General features: G+C 33.2%; 1 protein-coding gene across 2 annotated transcripts; it reads right to left on the bottom strand.

The window, feature by feature from the left end:
* Positions 1-1,056: 1,056 nt before the first annotated feature.
* LOC133205735 (coiled-coil domain-containing protein 150-like) lies at positions 1,057-21,069 on the bottom strand. 2 transcript variants are annotated; one of them, XM_061341602.1, is made up of 21 exons: positions 20,992-21,069; positions 19,494-20,113; positions 16,265-16,450; positions 15,095-15,224; positions 14,508-14,644; positions 13,794-13,901; positions 11,758-11,867; positions 11,392-11,569; positions 10,527-10,688; positions 10,110-10,301; positions 9,687-9,878; positions 8,758-8,927; positions 7,345-7,471; positions 6,951-7,145; positions 6,485-6,715; positions 6,215-6,259; positions 4,934-5,020; positions 3,904-3,983; positions 3,283-3,391; positions 2,036-2,182; positions 1,057-1,933 (listed from the first exon to the last, which is right to left on the bottom strand). In XM_061341602.1, the coding sequence occupies exons 2-21, from the start codon at positions 20,025-20,027 to the stop codon at positions 1,886-1,888; spliced, it is 3,168 nt and encodes a 1,055-aa protein (XP_061197586.1). In that variant the 5' UTR covers positions 20,028-20,113; positions 20,992-21,069; the 3' UTR covers positions 1,057-1,885. The 2 variants fall into 2 exon arrangements, with proteins under 2 accessions (XP_061197586.1, XP_061197585.1); XM_061341601.1 differs by having other exon boundaries at positions 19,494-20,137; positions 20,992-21,046.
* Between the last annotated feature and the right edge of the window lie 6 nt (positions 21,070-21,075).

The raw sequence follows: 21,075 nt of genomic DNA, 5'->3' as shown, positions 1-21,075 counted from the left end.
TCCTGGATTGTTAAGAACAGAACCAGAGAAAATGAGACAATTATGTTTCACTGAGCACAGAGATTACTCACTGAGTACAGAAATTATTTTTAAATCTGATGACTAGGGAATTTTTTTTTCATTTGAATTAATTTCAGTTCATCTGCAAGGCAGATTTTACTGTCCAGAAATTTACATTTACATCCTTTCACCACAGCCCATAGATATGATTTTATCTCACATCCAAACATCAACACATTAACCATTATTATACCTCCTGCAAACAATTTTTTTTTTTGGGGGGGGGGGGGGGTTATATAGAAATTACTTTGTGTGCTTGCCTGTCTGTTTATCTCAGCAATAATGTTTGGGCCATAACTTTGTAATGGAGAAACATTCTAAGCTCATATTTGACACAAATATTACTTGTGAGGTGAAGATGTGTCATGACCTTCACCAAAGGTAATTTCTGCAATTTCAAGGTCAATGTCAGAAAAAAAAATGTAAAATCTGTGTCTTTTCCATAACTTTCAAATTGACATTACCTCATATAAAGATTGCTTATGACCTGAAAGTGTGTCATGATTGACCCAAGGTCATTTTATCAAGATCTCATTTAGAAAAAATGTATAACTCCTTTACTGACTGTATCTTGTAATGGAGAAACATTGGAAGCTTAATGTTATTTGGGCAAGTACAAGGTCACTTGCAGAAAAAAAGTGTAAACCATCCCTCTAATGGATAAATATTGGAATTCAATAATTCAAAAAAAAGAAGGATATATCATAACCATAACCAAAGGTCGGTTTTGCAAGTTCAAGGTCACTCGCATAAAAAAAGTGTTTTGTCTGATCCATAAATTTGGAGAAGCATTGAAGTTTCTACTTCACACAAAGAGAACTTGTGACCAGAGGGTGTGTCATTTTCTTAAACTAAGGTCATTTTGGCAAGTTTAATCATTTTTAGGAATTCATATATTAGCACTTTAATAAAATTGCAGTGAGGATATAATTTTGTTAACTTGCTTACAGAACTTGTACGTCTAGTTCACTCTAGCAATCTCAACGAAGCACCAAATTCAATTATATATAATTTATTCAGTTTATGCTTGATTTCAGGAAATGCAAAATAAATGCTTAGATGCAACTGTATCAAATGTAAAGAATTCATGTTGCAGATCAGTTTACTTGTACTTGCTATTAAAAAATATATCTGATATTTTATATTTGTTTAATTTCATAATTTCAAAAGTTGTACATATTTACTTAGTTAACTCAGGTAAACCATTACCATATCTGAATAAGTCAATGTCTTTATTTAAAGTCAAATAGAACTGGAAAATCAGCACAAAATGCAGATGTATAAATATTAAGAAAAATAAATATTGCTGCACATATAGATATCACAGACATACACCAGCACAATAATGTCATCAGATTGGTGATATGTACAAGGAATGTTCCCTGATGATTAAGGATTCACACAGTTACATACACAGTAAACACACATGTATACTAGACTAGAAAAGAGAAGACAATGGCAGTTATACACATGTACATAGTCACACTTAATGGGAATCACAATGAAAGGGCAGTAATGCAGGAAGGTGTTGGTTTTGACAATTTCCTGATCTTCAGCTGTATGAGTAAGTTTGTCTGGAGATAGACCAGTAGTTGTCTCTTTGCTGTATGTATAAGTTTGTCTGGAGATAGACCAGTTGTCTCTTTGCTGTATGAATGTTTGTCTGGAGATAGACCAGTTGTCTCTTTGTTGTATGAGCAACACTTTACTGGTAGAGTCTACTGGACTTTGATCTGGCCTTGTCATTGATCTCACCATCTTCAGTGCTGGATTTTGTAGATTTCTGTGGAAGTGATTCTGAGGACTCTTTACATGATCAAAAACGCTAATGGAATTCTTTTAAGAGGTGTTCTAACTGACGTGCACTGGCTTCCTAGAAAACAAAATTAAAATCGCAGAGCTTAACCGACATCTTAATTTCAGCTGTACAAATTAGGTCAATTACCAGTGAATGGATAAGTATTAAGCTTTGTACCTTATACTTCTGATGTTTCATCTCCAGGTATTTAGCATGATCTCTTTCCTGTTCCAGTTCGGCCTGAAGCTTCAGTAGTTGATGTTTTGTATCAGTATCAGCAATCTCTGCATAGTTAGCTAACTGACTGATTGTCTGTCTGCTTGTCTGTGATATCAAAAAAAAAAAAAAAAACTCAGATTAACATTACACATCAGGTTTGTGTTTAACAAAATAAATATCTAGATGTTATTGGAAAGCGAACATGTTTTACTTTTTTTAGTAAGAAAATCTAATTTATTTTCTTCCACTACATATTCAGAGTAGTCTTTTTCTCTTAATTCTGTCTTCAGATTTTTTTTTAATTCAAAACCATCACATTTTAAAAGTTTAACAAGTTAGTACCCAAGTACCCAGGATAAACTTTTGAATTTATAATGAAAAGGTCACACAAATCACCACCTCTTATACCAGTTTGAAAAATGGTAGGGCAAAAGTGTAAATAGATTGTGACAATTATTAAACTGGAACTGTTGAATTGGTGCATTGAGACTAAAACAGAAAACTACAGTACAAGTCTTTGGTAATAAACAGATACATGTATGTATAATTCATATTCATTGCAAATGTATTTGCAAGACACTTTGCAAATATCAACCAAATGTTGTCTGGAGATAGAATTTGATTGGAGGGGGGGGGGGGGGGGGGGTTATCAGTAATTACATTGTAAAGGGGTTGATGTTATAGTTGTTATGTTGATGTTCTCCGAGTGCAATGCATTTGTGAAAGCATAGAAAAACTTTGAACACATAGCACTCTAAAAAATTTTACTTGAAAGAAGAATCAGAAATGAATCCATTCAAATGCCTCTCTACAATAAATTCTCTTACTATTGTTAAATTCAGTTATTAATTTTTTTTATTGCATGGGTGTGGAATTTGTTAATTAAGTGTATCTTAAAGATTTGATACATCCTCAGTTTACACTGGAAAATTATATTAAGCCAAGTGTCACATTAGTAGCTGGTGCTAAAAGCTAAAACTGTCACTAATATAGTACCACGTTTCTTGGCTTCTTTTCACCCTGAAATGCCTTAATGTAAATGAAAGATACAAGAATAAGTATAAGAAAATATAAATGTACAATAATTATACACTTTCTTTTTACAATACGTCACATAAGTAGATAGTGTTAAAGTGAATTAATACACATTCCTTGATGACAAGACACAGCTTTGTGATGTGTTGTTATGGTTACTGAATGGTTACCTTAATCATGTCTTTTGCCTTCTCTGCGGCTGCGTGGGCCTTCCATCTTTCTACCTCTAGCTGCTTTTTTTGTGCCTGATTTTCATTTTCCAGCACATTCTGAGTTTTCCTACAATACACCAATAAAACAAAATAACGGTGGTGCAGGAATTAAAATATTGACCAAAAACAATAATTACTGTGAAATCATTTGATTTCATGGTGGATCAATTTTCATGGAATTCGTGGGTACCTCTCATCCACGAATTAACATTCTCCACGAATTGATGAATAAGGGTTACAATGTCACATTTCCTTTGGTAGGTATTAGAGAATACCCGAATTTATGTCCCCATGAACCCGTAAAATATAAGCAATCCACGAAAATTGGCCCCCACAAATTTTAATGTTTCCAAAGTATTATAATAATTTTTCTTTAAAACACATCTATTTTTTCACTTAAGTTGCAAATAAAAGTACATTTTACAGTGTTAGACTGAGTCAAATGTAGGACAAGATTTTTTAAGGTATAAATCATAGCTTACAGTTCATCAGCATGTAGATATACATGTTTCAATTTGACTATTATCTGATAGATAGTTACATTTACATAATGCTGTAATGAATCTTGTTTATATTTACCTAGAGTCTAAAATTTCCTGCTGAAGTAGATCAAACTTTGTCTTGAACCATTCATGTGCATCCTGCAGGTGTCCAGATACCTTTTGATACATGTGCAGTTACAATATCAAATGTATTTCTTCATACACATACATGTTAAAAGGACATCCTTTCAAAGGATATACAGATATGATGATATTCTCTTAAAAGATGAATATTTACAAAGATACATCTAAAACTACATGTTTGTACCAATATTTCAACAATACAAATTTGTCTAAAGTGTAAGAAAAATTTTTAACAATAATATGCATTGGCCTTAAACTCTCTTTTTTCAGAATTATTCAAATGAATATTCTTTTTATGGCGTCGAGCTCTAGAGCACGAACGTCATCTAGTTTTTCATTTGTCCCTGAAAAAGCATTTACAGTAAAACATGCCTATAATAAAGTGCCAGGGATAAATAATTTTGCTTCGTTATAAGCGTAATTTGTTATATCCTTTAGTTAACAATACATTTTAAAATTGATCACAGGGAATAAAAATCACTTTTCTGTAAGCATCAATTCATTATAAACATGAGTTTTGGTGTGTTTTACTGTAGTTTAAGAGTTACTTAACATTCCCTTAACAATGTTATCCTACACTGATGTTTTCAAATTCACTATATACAGCTGTTAACTTGTGATCATATAATCTACATGGAAAGAAGTCAGTGTGCCTGGAGAAAATCCAAGTTCAAATGGGCATCCAATTTTCTCTATCTGTGAACTAAACCCTGATCAGAAGAAGCGAGTTTACTATCATTCCACAACCAAGACACCTTAATGTTCACAGAAAGGACATGTCATTTGCTCTGACCTTGATCTTGGATGTGACCTTCAATTTCATCATCTGTTGCATTTTACCATATTAAATTTTACCATGAAGTTTTACAAAAATGATGCAAAAGAAAAAGTCCCTTTATAACATATATATATATGAATGTGAAAAATTTACATCAATGGACAGACACCATGATGATGATTTGTCTGTATATTCAATTACTGACCTCCATAGACTCGTTCTGAGCTCGGCGAAGTCTTTCCTTTGTCTCTCTCCTCATTTTCTCCACTTCATCTTGATGTCGCTTAGATTCCTGAAACATAATTATTTTTCACTTAGGTTAGAGTGCCCATCAAATGTATACATGTAAAGGCAAATTTTCACCCAAGTTATCTTCAGCATCAATCACACCTAAAATTGAAGTGGAGGGGGATTTCTGAGTATAAAATAATGTATTAGACACAGCACACAAAAACATTAGATATAGAAAGTAAAATCAGCAATCCCTTTTCACTGTTATTGCAGTACACGTTACATCTCAATCTACTGGTCCTTATTTTTATATGTTTTAAGATGACCAAGTAAGATTAAAACCCCTGTATATTTCAGCCTACAACCTGAAGATTTCTATTTCAAGAATTCATAAAAGTGATTGTATCTTTGTATTGTATGTTCGAGGGGGGGGGGGGGGGGAGTTATTAAAAAACCAAAAGTATGTGTCTGAAGATTGTTTTTTGACTAAAATGTTTGGAAATACTGTACATGAGACAGACAGATGTTATGAATCATAAAACGAGATACCATGTGAAGAATGACTGGAATCTGATTCTGGAATTCTAGATACAAATAACAATATATGACAGTTAAATGCATACAAAAGTATCTTGAGATGATTTGTGATGTATTTAAGAATAAACCAATGTTCTGAAATCCATCACTGATCCTCATTCTCCATTTTTTAAGAGCAGTGCAAGCTGTAGCAGAGCACATCATTTATCATAAAAAATTATGTATTACATACACCGCTAATATTCTGTGACAAAAGCTTATAAAATATAATCCAAAGAAGTCAATTTTAGGTAAAATAATTCAAAAGCTTTCAAAACATTTTTAAAAGGTGCAAAATGGACAAAACTACAAAATAAAGTTTACACCAAACAAGATGACCACATGACATAAAATGTTCTATGAAATGCTGGTGTAAGGCAAATGCCATAGTAAAAAAAAAAAAAATCAAAGTTCTATAAATACACATGTACCTCTTTTGACTACACTATTCCTTTCTTTACTAGCTAAATGTAAGTGCAATATAGATACATGTATATTAACAAAGTAGTTAAAAGTTTACTAAATTCTTTTGTATATTACATTGTAGGTGAGAGTGCTAAATGATAGATTTTTATCTTCATTACAGGATATTCTTTAGTGGGTGAACAATCCATTTTATAAGCACACATGCACCATTCTACAATGGCTTCCACAATCTGGGGATTTCTGACACACCTACCTTAGATTTGTTTTTATGTCTTCCATTTTCTGTTTCTGAAGAACTCTGTCCAAATACATCACATTTCACATTTCAAGACTGTTCATTATCAGTTTTTGGTTTTATTTCATAATTTATTGTTCTGTTAGTGTTCCTATCATTAATCAGTCAAATCAGCTTTTTTCTTAATTTAGGAGGCCTTTCCACAGGTTTAATGGCCAAAAATGTAAGAAAATTTGTCAAAGTCTTTAATCAAAAAAAAACAAAACCAAATAACACAATGACCCTTACCTTGTACTTTTTCCTGAGTTCATCTTTGAGCATTCTCTCTTTTTCTATAGCTTCATCTCTTTGTTTGACCAGATCATTAGTTCTGAGCTGAGCTTGAGCGAGCTGTTTCAGCTCCTCTTGAAGTGAGCTAATCTGAGTCATAAACATATTGATCATCTCTCCTTGTTCTGCGTTTCTATGGATGTACTCGTCTCTGAGTTTCTCCAACTCCTCCATTTCTTCTCTCATTTGCTGTCAATCAACATCACAATACAATAGTTATACTCATCGCAGCATCTTATTTGTTTTATATTCTCTAGATACAACCTACGTAGTAAATTGTAATTATCAAATGTGGTAACTAAACTTAAATTTAAAATACTCCAATAACAATCAAGATTCATACACTTTTTAATGATAAATAAATTCTTGAATTCTTAGACTGTTAAAGACAGTGTAAACACTGACCATCTGAGATGTTCATTACCTTTAATCTGTCAGAGTTATCCTCCATATCTTTCTTTGATCTGTTCAGATACTCGATCCTCTTCTTCTGCTCAGACACTTTATCCTTTAGGTTTTGTATCAGAGTTTCAGTTTCCGAGTGTTTGTGGCGTAGTTCTGTGTTAGCTTTCACCAGCTCCATGTTCCGAGTCTGCAGATTGTCATTTTGTTTCTTTATCTGTGTTAATTAGAATATTTAATAACATACACTGTAGTGATAAAATCAAAAGAAATCATCAGGCATTATAAGTTCTTAAACATTTTACTTCTTTGCAGGTTTTCTTTGTACAGAAATTTTCCAACCTACTGGTATTACAGAGTAGTCTCCCTGCCTGTTCACCTATAAATAGTCAAGGATTTCCCCTTGAGAGCCTCACCTCTGCTATGTCCCTGAGATTCTTCTTCTGTAATTTATCTTTTTCTTTCTTCAGGTCCCCTCGGAGGGCCTCCATTCTTTCCTCAAACTTCCTCATTTCCTGCTTCCACTCCTCCTGCTCTTTGTTTCTGTTTAAAAACAAACAATACATTGAGTGTCTGTTTGTTATTGTATCTTGTAAATCTGCCTTAAGGATTTTATTTCATATTGGATGGAACAAATTAATTTCCTGTCACAGATATATTAAAATTGGCATGATAAATAGAGGATATTCGATGTTTTGTAGATGAATATGGAATTTATTTCACAAGTGGGACAGGATTTTTTGATATTTTCACGAGTGCGAAGCACGAGTGAAAATATCAAAAAATCCTGTCTCACGAGCGAAATAAATTCCATATTCATCTGCAAAACATTAAATTTTCTGTTTATTACATTTTCTTTGGTTTTCCCTTTGCCTCTGTCTTTTCTTAACACAGTGTTATAGGCTTGACGTCATAGTTGAGCGGTTGAGACGTCATAGCTTAGCAGTTGTGAGATTGGAAACATAACATAGCATGGAATTTAGCAACATATTTGGGAAGAATTTTGCAGTTTTAGCTCTATCAAGATGGTTAGTTATTATCTCTATCTTATGACAGGCCAGAAATTATTTTTTTACTTACTTTGATATCCTTTCACAGTGTGAGAGAATATCATTTTGGTATCCTTTCACACTGTGAGAGAATATCACTTTTATTCAATAAATAAATCACAGTATTTCACTGTTGAAAATGTAATAAAATTGAATACGGCACTGTGATTCTATAAATGCAATAACGACTCTGATAATATGTGTTTGATCATTTGTATGAAGAGCAAATGTGTTCCAATTTGTGTTGGACATGGACAAAACAATTTACAAACAAAAACCTTCTGTAATGTTACAGTACAAATGAACATCATTTCACAGCAGTTCAAATCAACTTTACAATACACTGTAACAACAAAACTGAATCATAATACACTCAATTATCACAATGTAAATGTTCTTGTACACTGTATAATGATGTTACGTATGATGCATTGAATATCAGTTTTTAAGTATGTAAACATGATGAGAAATACTGATGATTTAAACAAATGTGTAAAAATGCACACAGAATTCAGTGTTCTACAACATTTACTTACATTTCATAACTGAAATTTAAACACATTTCATGTTTAAAGAGATAAATCAAAAATTACTAGTCACTAATATTAAAAATTTAGATTTAATTGATCTGATAAAATTCAATCTCAAGGACATTAAGACAAACATGTACAACTACATGTTTTTGAGGAAGCATGGATCTCCTAAACCAGTACCTAATGTGACAATGATGTGCTTAATCTACAGGGAGACCATTTTTCTACTCTAGTTATGAACACCTACTTCTCTGACTTGAGCATTGCTATTTGGGAGTCCTTTTTCCCAAGGTCCACTTGGAGCCCCTCGACCACTGACTGAAGCTGGGAATGGGAGGACATAACTGCCTCCAGAGTGGACGCTATCTCCTTATTGACTGCTTTGGCATCATCCAAGTTCTTCTGTAGACTGCCCACCTGTGAAATTAAAGCCAAGTCTACTACTAGGTGTTGATCTTTTAATGCTGGAGATGATGACTATCTTCCATAAAATGGAAACTTAAAGAATGATGCAGGATAATGAAAGCCATAGAATTTTAACTCAATGATATTTTTTATAATTCTCTGAGCTTCCTAGATGATTCAGAAACTTTAACACTGACCCCTCTACCCACATTAATTTCCTTACCCCTGTTATACAGTATATATGGTATTTAACATGAGATAAGGATCAAAGACACTTCTAAATACATGTAGGTTAAATGCTGTTTATGATGTTATGAGGTTAGAAAAGCAGTTCAGTAAGAACTAATGGAATCAGATCTTTGTCTGTCAGCTGATCTGTACACACAAACAACACGGATTTATAACATCAACATTTCACATCAAACCTCAGATTCTGTAACTGTAGTCTGTAGTAACAAATTCATATGCAAAGTACTGAAATTTTTCCACAGAACAGAAAAAGCATCTACATGTACATTGAAGAATTTATCATTGTCATGATTTTTTAATGTCAATAAGACATTTTATAAAATCCTTTAATTTTACCATACTGTAATGCCTAAAGTACTGGTATATACATGTTTCATAAAATTTCATTTCCCTCTGTCTGTCAGTTTTTACAACTTTTAATTTTCAAAATTATTTTCTTATATTTGAGCAAATACCAGTGAGCTTGAATCTTTAAATGTTAGGCTTCACCATAATTCATGCTTTATTTTCCAGATTCGTTACCTTTTTCTTTTCCCTCTCCTCCGCCTCTTTAAGTTTTTCTATCAGCTGAGTTTTCTCCCTTAGTGCCTCATCACGGGTTGTCACAGCAAACGTGTAATCCCTCTCTCTGGTTTCCACGGAGCCTTGTGAGGTACGCAACTGATTTTCCAATCTCTGAACATTTATCTTCAAATCACTGATTTCCTTTTGAGCCTGAAATAATGTAAAATCAGAATTTCTTAAGTCAATGATTTTCCAAATTGATAATGTTTTATTCAGAATACCAAGATGGTATTTTTTTCTTCAGAATAGGATATTCCTTCAACTTTGTTTAGTTTTAAATGCTCATATGTGGCATATCATGGAAACTAAAAGGTCTTAAGATTATGATACAACTGTTACACCTTAAATTTTCCCATAATTTTGACAGTAATGAATACACACATAATCATATCGAGACTGAAGACTGCTGTTTTTAGCCCTGAGATGCTCTGAGTCAGAGCTGGAGGTTTTGAGGATGTCCACTTGACCCCTTAATTCCTGAACCTCTGTCTGCAGACGTCCGTTTTCATACGCCAGTTTATTTTTCTGTTCCATCATCTCCTTCATCACATTCTCCACACGAGTCTGAGAGTCCTAGATATCAATATGGAAAACAATTGAGTAAAGTTTTAAGTCTTCAGTACATGCTTTGAAAACTTTATTCATTATTAAAAATTTCTTAAAAATAAATCTTTAATAATCGCTTTGAAAACTTTATTCATTATTTGAAATTTCATAAAAATAAATCTTTCTAGCAACATGACATATCATACAAATATAAAATAATTCTTTATAACACATTATGGTAATTAGGAGTACCCTTTGTTGGTCAAACTGTGACACCCTCTCTAGCAGGGTGGCATTCTCCTGCTCCAGGGCATTCCTCCTTTTGGTCTGGGTTTCCAGCTCTGATTTTAGTTGCTGTATCTCATTAGTCAGCTTGCTACGCTCTTCCTGCATGGAGTCAACAGTCTGACTTACCTAAATAACATTAATATATGAATAATAAGTCCTCATAAAGTTTAAATTTGTTTACTTACAAGGCTGTTCGGAAATTATAGTGACATTCTAAATAATGCCTTTTGGTGAAAATTGGCGTATATGATTGACAAACACTAAGAATTTATAAAATTAAAAAAAATATTTTACAAATATTTTTTACAAATATTTAATTTCTTCTTTTCAAAGGTATATTAATATGTCAATGGAAGGGGTACCCTATGCAGTCGCAAAATCAGATATTGAAATATGTAACACCAATGTTCTTACTCCCTGAGGACCCATAGTAAGGGTGAAAAATAATTCAAATTATTTTTGTAATTTTTCAATGTTATTTAGTCTTCATTTTGTGCAAGTTTGTTAGAATTTTGATCAGAAATGTTGACATCATAAAAGATTTAAGCACAATATGGAAATCTGACTATGACAACAAAATGGATTTTGACATCAAAGTGGCACAGCAAGCATATCTAAAGTTTTGTGTAGCACTGTGAAGCTCTTGTCCAGACTAAATGACCTCCTATTTTCTCTCATCATAAAGAGTAAAACACATCAGAAACAGAAAATATGACTCTAACATAACACTCACCTACTCATGAGGAGTAGAGCATATCATAAACAGTGAGGATGACTCTATTATAACACTCACCTCCTCATGAGAAGAAGACTTTATCATAACACCTACCTCCTCCAGCAGATTTTCTTTATCTTTGGTCAGTTTAAGTTTTTCTTTGTTGATTATTGTGTATTTGTGTTTAAGTGAACTGAGTTCTTTCTCCAGCCCTTCTGATGCTTTACTATACTCTTCATCCTTTGCCACATACTTCTTGTTCAAACTCTGCAATTCTTTCTCTAAGTGAGCTCTGAAAAAAAAAAGTTATCCATTCCCTGTTTATCAACACGTCTATAAAGACATATAATACCTTATACAAGTAGGAACATTATTACCATACAAAAGAGTGAACACATCATTGCTCATACTAAAAAATAGTGATACAGTGATTTTTATATAAGAATCATTTTTTGAGATTTTTTTTCCCATTAAACTTACAATTTTTTCTTTAGGGTCTCATTTTGTGAAGAGAGTTCCTGGACACGGAGTTTACTCTGCAAAGCGTCTTCCTCAAATTTTTGTTTTTCATTCACTCTCTTTTTTTCAGCCTATTTTTACATAAATATGAATATTAGAACGTAACAAAGTCATGTACATATATTGGATTCTCAAAATTGTTTTAAATAAAAAAATATAATATTGTTTTACATTGTTTTTACAAGATATAGTAGGAAGCTTTGTGGCAGTATACAGAATACATAGATCACACATTTATTGAAATCAGTCAGAGATTCAGTGTATAACAATATTGCTGTAAAAGAAAAAGATCTGTGACAAGGAGAAACAGTTCATCTAAGAATGAGAACATGTCAGTAAAATAAATGTTTATATAAACAAATCATTAATGTCTACAGATTGTAAACAGTGCAGTATAATACTGTTCACCCTACACCATACAAGCCTTCACCAACACTCTGTAACCTGAACTATGTCAAAGGCACACATCAACTGATATAAAATCAAATAGCACTAGATTAATGAGTCCATCTCCCTAACTACTGCTGCTGTTATGTAGTCATAGGACACATGTATTTGTTACGTAAATGTTCAATAGTACACATATTTGTCATGATGTTGATCAAGAATGACAAAAGTGCTTACTTGGCTACTTCATATAATCATGACTTAAGCTTTTTTTTCAAAAAACAAACATGTATATACTTTTATGAAAGAAATGGCCACAGTAAAAAGACAATGCAAGCCTTAAAACAGATGGCAATATCATGTACATGTGCATGTATATTGATTTAGCCTTTTGATGATATTGCAAAAGACATCAGGCTTATGGTGATGCACATACATGTATCAATCTTATGATATACCTATATAGATATCAGCAGACAGCCACATCATGATTTACACTATAGATATTAGCCTTATAATGATACAGATATCAGCCTTATAATGATACAGATATCAGTAGATATCAGCCTTAAATGATACAAATATGTAATGGATATATGCCGAATACTGTTCTATATGTAAAATTATCAGACTGTTTGAGGCCCGTTAGGGCCGAAAACAGTCTGATAATTTTACATATAGAATTGTATGAGGCATATATCTTACTTAAAACATTGCTATTTAAATGTCCAAAAGTTACCTGGAGGAGTCCGATAATTACACAATAGGAGTTCAGGCATCAATAGTTTTCTACCTGAAACCATCTAATAAGAAGACAAAAGAAAAGAGAAAGTTTTTCCTTTCGATAGTAAAATCAGTGAGTGAACTCTTTTGTTTCATTCATTCAATGGCAGTCGTTTGGCTTAGCAGGAACTATGGACAGTGGTCAGGTGATGAAGGATTTTTTTATGATTCGGAATATTTTTTTATTAAGTGTGTTTGATCATGTTGATATTGATACAGATACAGTGTTGGATGATATCTTCAAAATGCATTTAAAGTAAAAATGCGGACTTTTATCTAAAATTTTGATTGAATGATATAATGAAAATCTTGGGTTTTAAAACTGTGGTCATTGGCGAACAAACCTCGTGAAATGAAGAGATTCGCAGTCTGGTTCTTTATCAGAAATGGATCTAAATTGGCTTATTCACAGTGCTGTATCGAAAAGGCTTTGCAAAAAACCGAATGGAAAGTGTTACTTTTGAGGAAGGTTAAAACTCCAGTTTCTTCTTGGGTTTGCTATTCTTAACAACTTAATTTCCTCGCGTTCCCTTTCCCTGAATTTTTTCTCCCTAACTTTTTTTCTGGTTTCTGAACAAATTAAACCTTGATCTCACTCTAGTTATTTTTTAACTACTGTCCGATTTTGTTATCACTGCCGTCCGATAATATATTATTGGACTGCTAATTATTATTATCAGACGGCTACAGGTAAATTTTTAGACTGCAAGAACAAAGGCATGACGTCACAGCAATGTTTTAACTGTAGATATCAGCCTTGTAATGATTCAGATATCAGTAAATATCAGCTTTATAATGATTCAGATATCAGTAGATATCAGCCTTACCTCCAGCTCTCTGTCATGCATGGATTTCATCCTCTCCTTCTCCTCTGATGCAGAACTTAGGATTTTGTTTAGATGTTCATTCTCTTGTTCTAACTTGGTGTTATTGGACTGATACAAACAAAATCTAATGTTAGCACTATACACATATATACCTGTGTATTAACATACTAGTATTCAACCTAAGTTATCTTCTATTTTTCTGTTATCTTTGTGGTTAACGGTTTGACAACATACATGTAATTCATGTTACTTCACAATAATTTGTTATATTTTATTATAGCTGTTTTAGAACACTCAAACTGTAATATACTATATGTTAGATGTTTTCCTTATCCCATAATGCTTAGTCATAATAGTATCCCATAATGCCCTTCACAGGCTTACCTTTAAACGAGTAAACTGATTGGCTAATGTGATTTTGTCTATCAGAAGCATTTCCTGTGTAACATACTACCGTTATCAATAGAAGCCTTCAGAGTAAGAATTCAATCAATACCCCTCACTAAGGGTAATACATGTACATGTACTATAAATCATATATTGTCAAATGTCATGAAATACAGAACATACATAAAGAGGTCTATTTATTTCTAAATTTTCCACATATATTTGAGTATTATGAATCAGTGTCTGTGAACAACCTGTAAACATTTACTTCCTATTAAATTTAATAATCAGTGTTCAGACTTAACTAAATTGTTTAAATGTTCCTACCTTCTGTTGATCCACAATGACCTGTGTTTGCTCCAGTTGTTTGATCAGGTCTTCATACTGAGTCCTCAGTCTCTGCATCTCTGTTATCAACAACTTTCTATCAGACTCCGCTGATTCGTAGTTCTTCCTGAGTTGTTCTATCAAAAACAAAATGTTTCAAAATATCTGTCTTGTAATTTACATGATTTCTAGAGAAATATAAATTTTAGTATTATACATACATTATAACGTGGAGTTTCTAGTGTAATAGTAATGTAGTATGTCATGAACACAAATTAGAATACTGAACTCAGAATTATTTGGAATGGGTGATCAAAATACCATTTGGCATGAAAATATTTTTTTTTAAATAAAAATACTTAACCATGAATCAGTTAAATATACAAAGGTTGTCTCTAAGACCCGGGGGCCAGGGAATTTCCAGCCTATAATGTAATTCCCCTGTTATTCTGGTATTCTCCCTCCACCCCCTCTTAGGGGAGGAACCCCAGATCCCATTCTACTTTTTTAATATCCCCTGCTACTTCAAATCTTAGGGACAATCCTGTATACAGGATGATAAATCTGCTGACTAAAGTTTTCCATACCATTTTCCTGACTGGTTTGTTTAAACTGTGACTCGTATAATTCCCTCTGTGATTTCTCCTGCCTCAGCTCCTCTCTCACTTTAACAGCATCATTCCTCAAATGGGAACAGTCATTTGATAATGTCTGTACCTACAACATGTACAATAAACATGAAATTTATATCTAACATTATCCCCATTTACCATAAATGAAAGACTTGATTACTGTTCTTATCATAAATCAAATATGCAAAATTTACATGTCAGTTAGAACATTTTTTTTAAATACTTGCAATACATAAATCCAATTCATTTAGATTGTACCTCCTTCAAGGACATTTTCTGAAGTCTCAAAAATACACCTGTGCATTAATTTACAGATAAACTCATTTCCTTGAAGTGACACATACTTAGAAGATGAAACTTCCATGTACACAAATATATATATTGACACAAATGAAAGTTTTTCTTATCTTTTTTCATTGTGTCACAGATGTTTAAGATTGTATAGCCTTGCAATTGTATCTTGGTGATGACAAAGGACTTAATTCTGTTCCGCTGTAAGTAAATATTGAGTGGACACTGTCAACAGATTGGGAATTTCCTTATTGACCTACTTCATCATAGATTATTGTTTTTCATTCACCTGTATTCCAAACTCATGTCTTATCAACTGATTCTGACCCAACCAATGACAGAAAAAAAATGTTAGATCCTCAAAATTCATCTGTGTCTTATCATTTAGCATTATTCTTTGATAGGATTTAAAAGAATTTATATCCATGTATAAAACCCTATAGGAAGTAATTCATTTGAAATTTGAAATAAAAACCATGCTACAAAGACTTTGAAAGTTCTGAACATTTATAAAAGAATGTTAAAACTGTTTAAATATAATTTTTGTCACATGTTTACTCCTTTATACAGTGGATATAGCTCATAAGATATATCATTTTAATATCCTCACGGTTGTGACGTCACAATGGTTTTTGTGTGAATTTGTTCAAGTCAAATATTATGGATCTACATATATGAATAATGTAAAACATGAAATAGTTATGTGTAAACCGTGATAAAAAAAAGTCTCCCATGATTTGTTGTAAAATATTATTTTTTTTATTCACTCTTTGTGTGGTTTTCATGAAATTCATATACAATGAAGAACAAACTACACTATAGTAAAATACAAACCTCTTTTCTTTCTAACTCCACTATTGATTCCATTTCTCTTATCCTGGCTAGTAATGTGTTATGAGATTCTTCTAAACTGTGTCGCAGACTTTTTTCGCGTTCAAGTTCTTCACGAATTTCATTAATACGCTTCTGAAACTTAGATTTCTGAGCTGATAATTCATCTGTTGCTGCAGTAATGGTTTCCTGTTAGGAGGGAAAAAATTCAAACATATATTCATCTATCAAAAGACACTATCTTTTATGATCCAAGAAAGTAATGGATGTCTTGGTATGAATCTCAGGATATGTCAAGTGACAAGCAATATTTATCAAACTATTTAGAAAACGGTACAGATCCACATATTTTATAAATTCAAACAACATACTAGAAGACCTCGTATTAATATTAACTATTACATTGCATGAGAAATCCATGTATTAACATGATAAAGATAAAATTAGTGTGCAACAAAATCATTTAGGAATCACACTGTCATGATTTTAACCACAAATCTTTTCTTTTATCTACAATAAAGTATACCCGGTATAAAGGTATCTTTTTTTTCATCTTTAATCCTGCATAGTGCATTTTTGAGGAAACAATTCAATACAAGAGGCCCAAGGGCCTTAACGGTCACCTGAGTACAATACAACAATTTAGAGGATCCATAGAGTATTAAAATGAAATGAAAGGTGAAGCTTTGTTGCCCAAAAGCAAGAAAAATAGGGTGATCAGGATCAACAAAATAATTAGTCTACTATTCATTAACAGTTCATAAATTAGGTTCTAATCTGTTCCCCATTTATCACTATCACCATACAGCATATTAACAAAATATCAGTGCTTTTGTACTGTTTTAATTCCTTGTTGTAATCTCTTACATTGGCCTCTCTTGGTCTTTGATGAACATTTAAGTTATTTTTGTCTCATTTTTATTTATCTATTACTTACAAGTCCACATGATCATTAAAACTAAGAAAATACTTTTTGTATTATACAATAAAAATTCTTGCATAATTCTCTTATTCTATTAATTTTTCAAGTACATTATTTACAGTGATTAATTATCAAAAGTAAACGGCAAAGGGGAATAACTCCTCTCAGTAGAATGCAAATTAATTGAGCCCTGGCTAGGACCAGAACACCTGACCAAATGGTCCAGATGTTCAAAAATCTGGTAAAAATACCCTTCCTTATTACAACTTTTACACTTTTTGCCTCTGATATGCCCAAGTGCAGAGAAGATTTTTAAAGAAATAATGCATTTTCACTACAGATTCACTATATTATCAATAGAGCCCCTCCCCCCCCCCCCCCTTCACCACCGAGAAACACCAGAGCCTCTCACCCTGGGACCAGAAGTTTCAAGTTTACTCATCTTAAGTAATCACTTTGTTTAACTGCTTAACATTAAGGAGCAGACAGGATTATTTAATAGAATTAATGCATTTTCACTACATTATCAACAGCCCCACCCTTATACCAGCACATCTGACCCAGGGGTCATGCAATTCATTACTCTGGAAGAAGCACTCTTGCTCATCATAACTATATACTTAGCTTCTTTGCTTTTTAACCAGAAGCAGAAAAGAATATTTTCAAAGAAATTTTGATTTTTCACTATATAATCAATAGAGCCCCCCCCCCCCCCCTTTTGACCAGAACCCTTGACCCTGGGACCATGACATTCACAATTTTAGAAGATCCATCCTTGCGTATCATAACAATGTACTTAGTTTGTTTAAATAGTACCCAGGGGCAGAGAAGAAGATTTTCAAAGAAATAATTCACCTTCACTGTAGGAGCTATATAGCCCCACCCTAGCACCAGAACCCCTGTCCCTGGGGCCATGAATTTCACAATTTTGGAAGAGGTGTCCTTGTTTATCATAACAATGTACTTAGTTTGTTTAAATAATACCCAGAAGCAGAGAAGATGATTTTTAAAACATTAATGCATTTTCACTATATAATAAATAGAGCCCCGCCCTATTATCAGAACCCCTGACCCAGGGGCCATGAAATTCACAATTTTGGTAGAGTCACTCTTGCTTATCATAACTATGTATTTAATTTGTTTAAATAATACCCAGGAGTAGAGAAGAAGATTTTCAAAGAAATAATGCACTTTCACTATATGATCTATATAGCCCCCCCCTCCAGCACCAGAACCCCTTACCCTGGGGCTATGAATTTCACAATTTTGGTAGAGTCACTCTTGCTTATCATAACTATGTATTTGATTTGTTTCAATAATACCAAGGAGTAGAGAAGAAGATTTCTAAAGAAATAATGCACTTTCACTATATGATCTATATACCCCCCCCCCCCCCAGCACCAGAACCCCTGACCCTGGGACCATGAATTTCACAATTTTGGTAGAGTCACCCTTGCTGATCATAACTCTGTATCTAATTTGTTTCAATAATACCCAGGAGTAGAGAAGAAGATTTTCAAAGAAATAATGCACTTTCACTATATGATCTATATAGCCCCGCCCTAGCACCAGAACCCCTGACCCTGGGGCCATGAATTTCACAATTTTGGTAGAGTCACCCTTGCTTATCATAACTATGTATTCAATTTGTTTCAATAATACCCAGGAGTAGAGAAGAAGATTTTCAAAGAAATAATGCACTTTCACTATATGATCTATATAGCCCCGCCCTAGCACCAGAACCCCTGACCCTGGGGCCATGAATTTCACAATTTTGGTAGAGGGCTCAATGCTTATTACAATCATGTCAACAGTTTTACTGCTTGTTGCCCAGGAGTAAAGAAGAAGATTTTTAAAAATTGCATTAATTTTGATGGTTTTAGCCCCACCCCTCAGGCCCCAGGGGGGCAGGGACCATGAAAATCACAAATTTTGTTCCCCTTCACACATAGATGCCATATGCAAAAATTGGCTGAAATTGGTTCATCGGTTTCAGAGAAAAAGCTGAAAATGTTCAAATGTTAACACACGACGCACGACGGACGACGCACGACGACGGACGAAAACAGATAGCAATAGGTCACCTGAATGACTCAGGTGACCTAAAAAGTGGAAAAGTATGCATGATGGGGATAAATGAAGCTTACACAACACATATGATGAGATATATTTTGCATAATATTCCCCGTACATGTGTACCAATGCTTTTGTACATGCATTTTATTCACATCGCAGAAAAAAAACAAACATAACGGTTTTGCTCCAAATAATTCACATGCATAAATATTCATATTTACAGTAATTTCTTACTTTTGAAACTGTTGCATTCTCCAACTCTGTTTTCAGTAGCCTTATTTCCTCTTTTGACTTTAGTCTCGCCTCATGCTCTGTTTTTAAGTCATCTGTCACCTGGTCAAGTTTCCGTCTTAATTTTCCAAGTTCTTGTTCATATGTCTCTTTTAGCATATCATATTTTTGTTCTTGATCATCTGAATTCTTCATTTTTAAATCCCTGTCACCATGTAAATTTATCATATTCAGTTTCAGTGTTTGAATAACACTTTCTGTTTTACACACTCTTGAAACAAGGGTTTCATAATTATCCTTCAGTATATCTACATCCACAATCTGGGCTTGGTAGGGGGAAATAACCTCTCTTTGATCTATCACATCTCTCTCTGCTGGTCGAATATTTTTGCCAAATCCCATTGTGCCTAATTTTTCAATTAAGTCCTGTGTATCTTGTTCTGCTACCTCCAAACGCTTCTCCAAAACATCCAGAGTCTGCTGTGAAGAAGGCCCCTCCATTGATAGTGACATTGGTGGAATAACAGCTCGTGACATCTCAATCCAAACACTCCACTTTGCTAATTTGCTGTCTGAACCTGTATACAGCTTTTCATTGCTGAGATGTGAGATTCAAATCAGTCCTATTTAAATATATTAAAACTGACCTGTGAATCAAAGATATTAGATTTTATCAATGCTTTTCAGCATGCTTCACACGTTTAAAGACAAGGCAATGATAAAATTCCTAATTATGCTAGACATTGACATTAGGGGCGCATTTAAATATCCATTCACCACAGTGATCCCATAATGGTTTAAAATTCTTGCAACTTATGCCTGAACAAATAAAAGCTTGGATACAAGTTATTGACAGCTTCAGTGATTTACAGATTTAAGATAGCACACAAGACAGTGATATTTTCCCTATACAATGTGACTGAACGATAGAATTAAACCTCTCTGTATGTACAGCAAACATACTGTAGGGGCTTTAATAACTTGAATTGTTGACTTTTCGGCTATATGTCGTTGTAAGATGAATGAGGTGTATAAACTTCTCAAAGAGTAGCATTGCTATTATACTCCATAAAACACACAAACTTTAATAAAAATGCAGTGAGCTACAAATAAAAATCAACAGAAGCATACTTCACTGCTTATTTAAAATACAGCAGATTTGTAGTAATGCTACATTAAACATGTCCATACTTGTACAAAATGCAAAAAATAGGAAGCCTTATTTGAAATAATAGAATATGAATATTACTTGCTTCTAGTTACTTTCTTTAAAAAACAAATATGACTCACCCAAAATTTAATACATAACTAAGTGGTGAAACTACATCGATTATAAGAGTACATTTTGTATCTACATCTCGTCATTTGTGCATTTTTGATGCAAAACTGAACAAGTTAGAAAGGAAAGATCGTTTAAAAATAATTTAAAATATCAAGTTCTTGGCTTTTGAAAAGTGTAAATACATTTAAACAGTTTCGTATGCATGTCAAACAACATTACCAGAGCCTATGAATATCCACATTCGAAAAAGAGCACTCTTTGGAGGCCATATTTGTATACAAAGAATTTCATTGGTCACAGGCA

The sequence above is a fragment of the Saccostrea echinata genome, unplaced genomic scaffold (genome assembly GCF_033153115.1).
Source record: "Saccostrea echinata isolate AGI-Se365-2 ecotype Australia unplaced genomic scaffold, CSIRO_AGI_Sech_v1 ptg000054l, whole genome shotgun sequence".
Taxonomy (NCBI): domain Eukaryota; kingdom Metazoa; phylum Mollusca; class Bivalvia; order Ostreida; family Ostreidae; genus Saccostrea; species Saccostrea echinata.
Note: the sequence above shows the minus strand (reverse complement) of the source record. Positions and strands in the feature narration are given on the sequence as shown.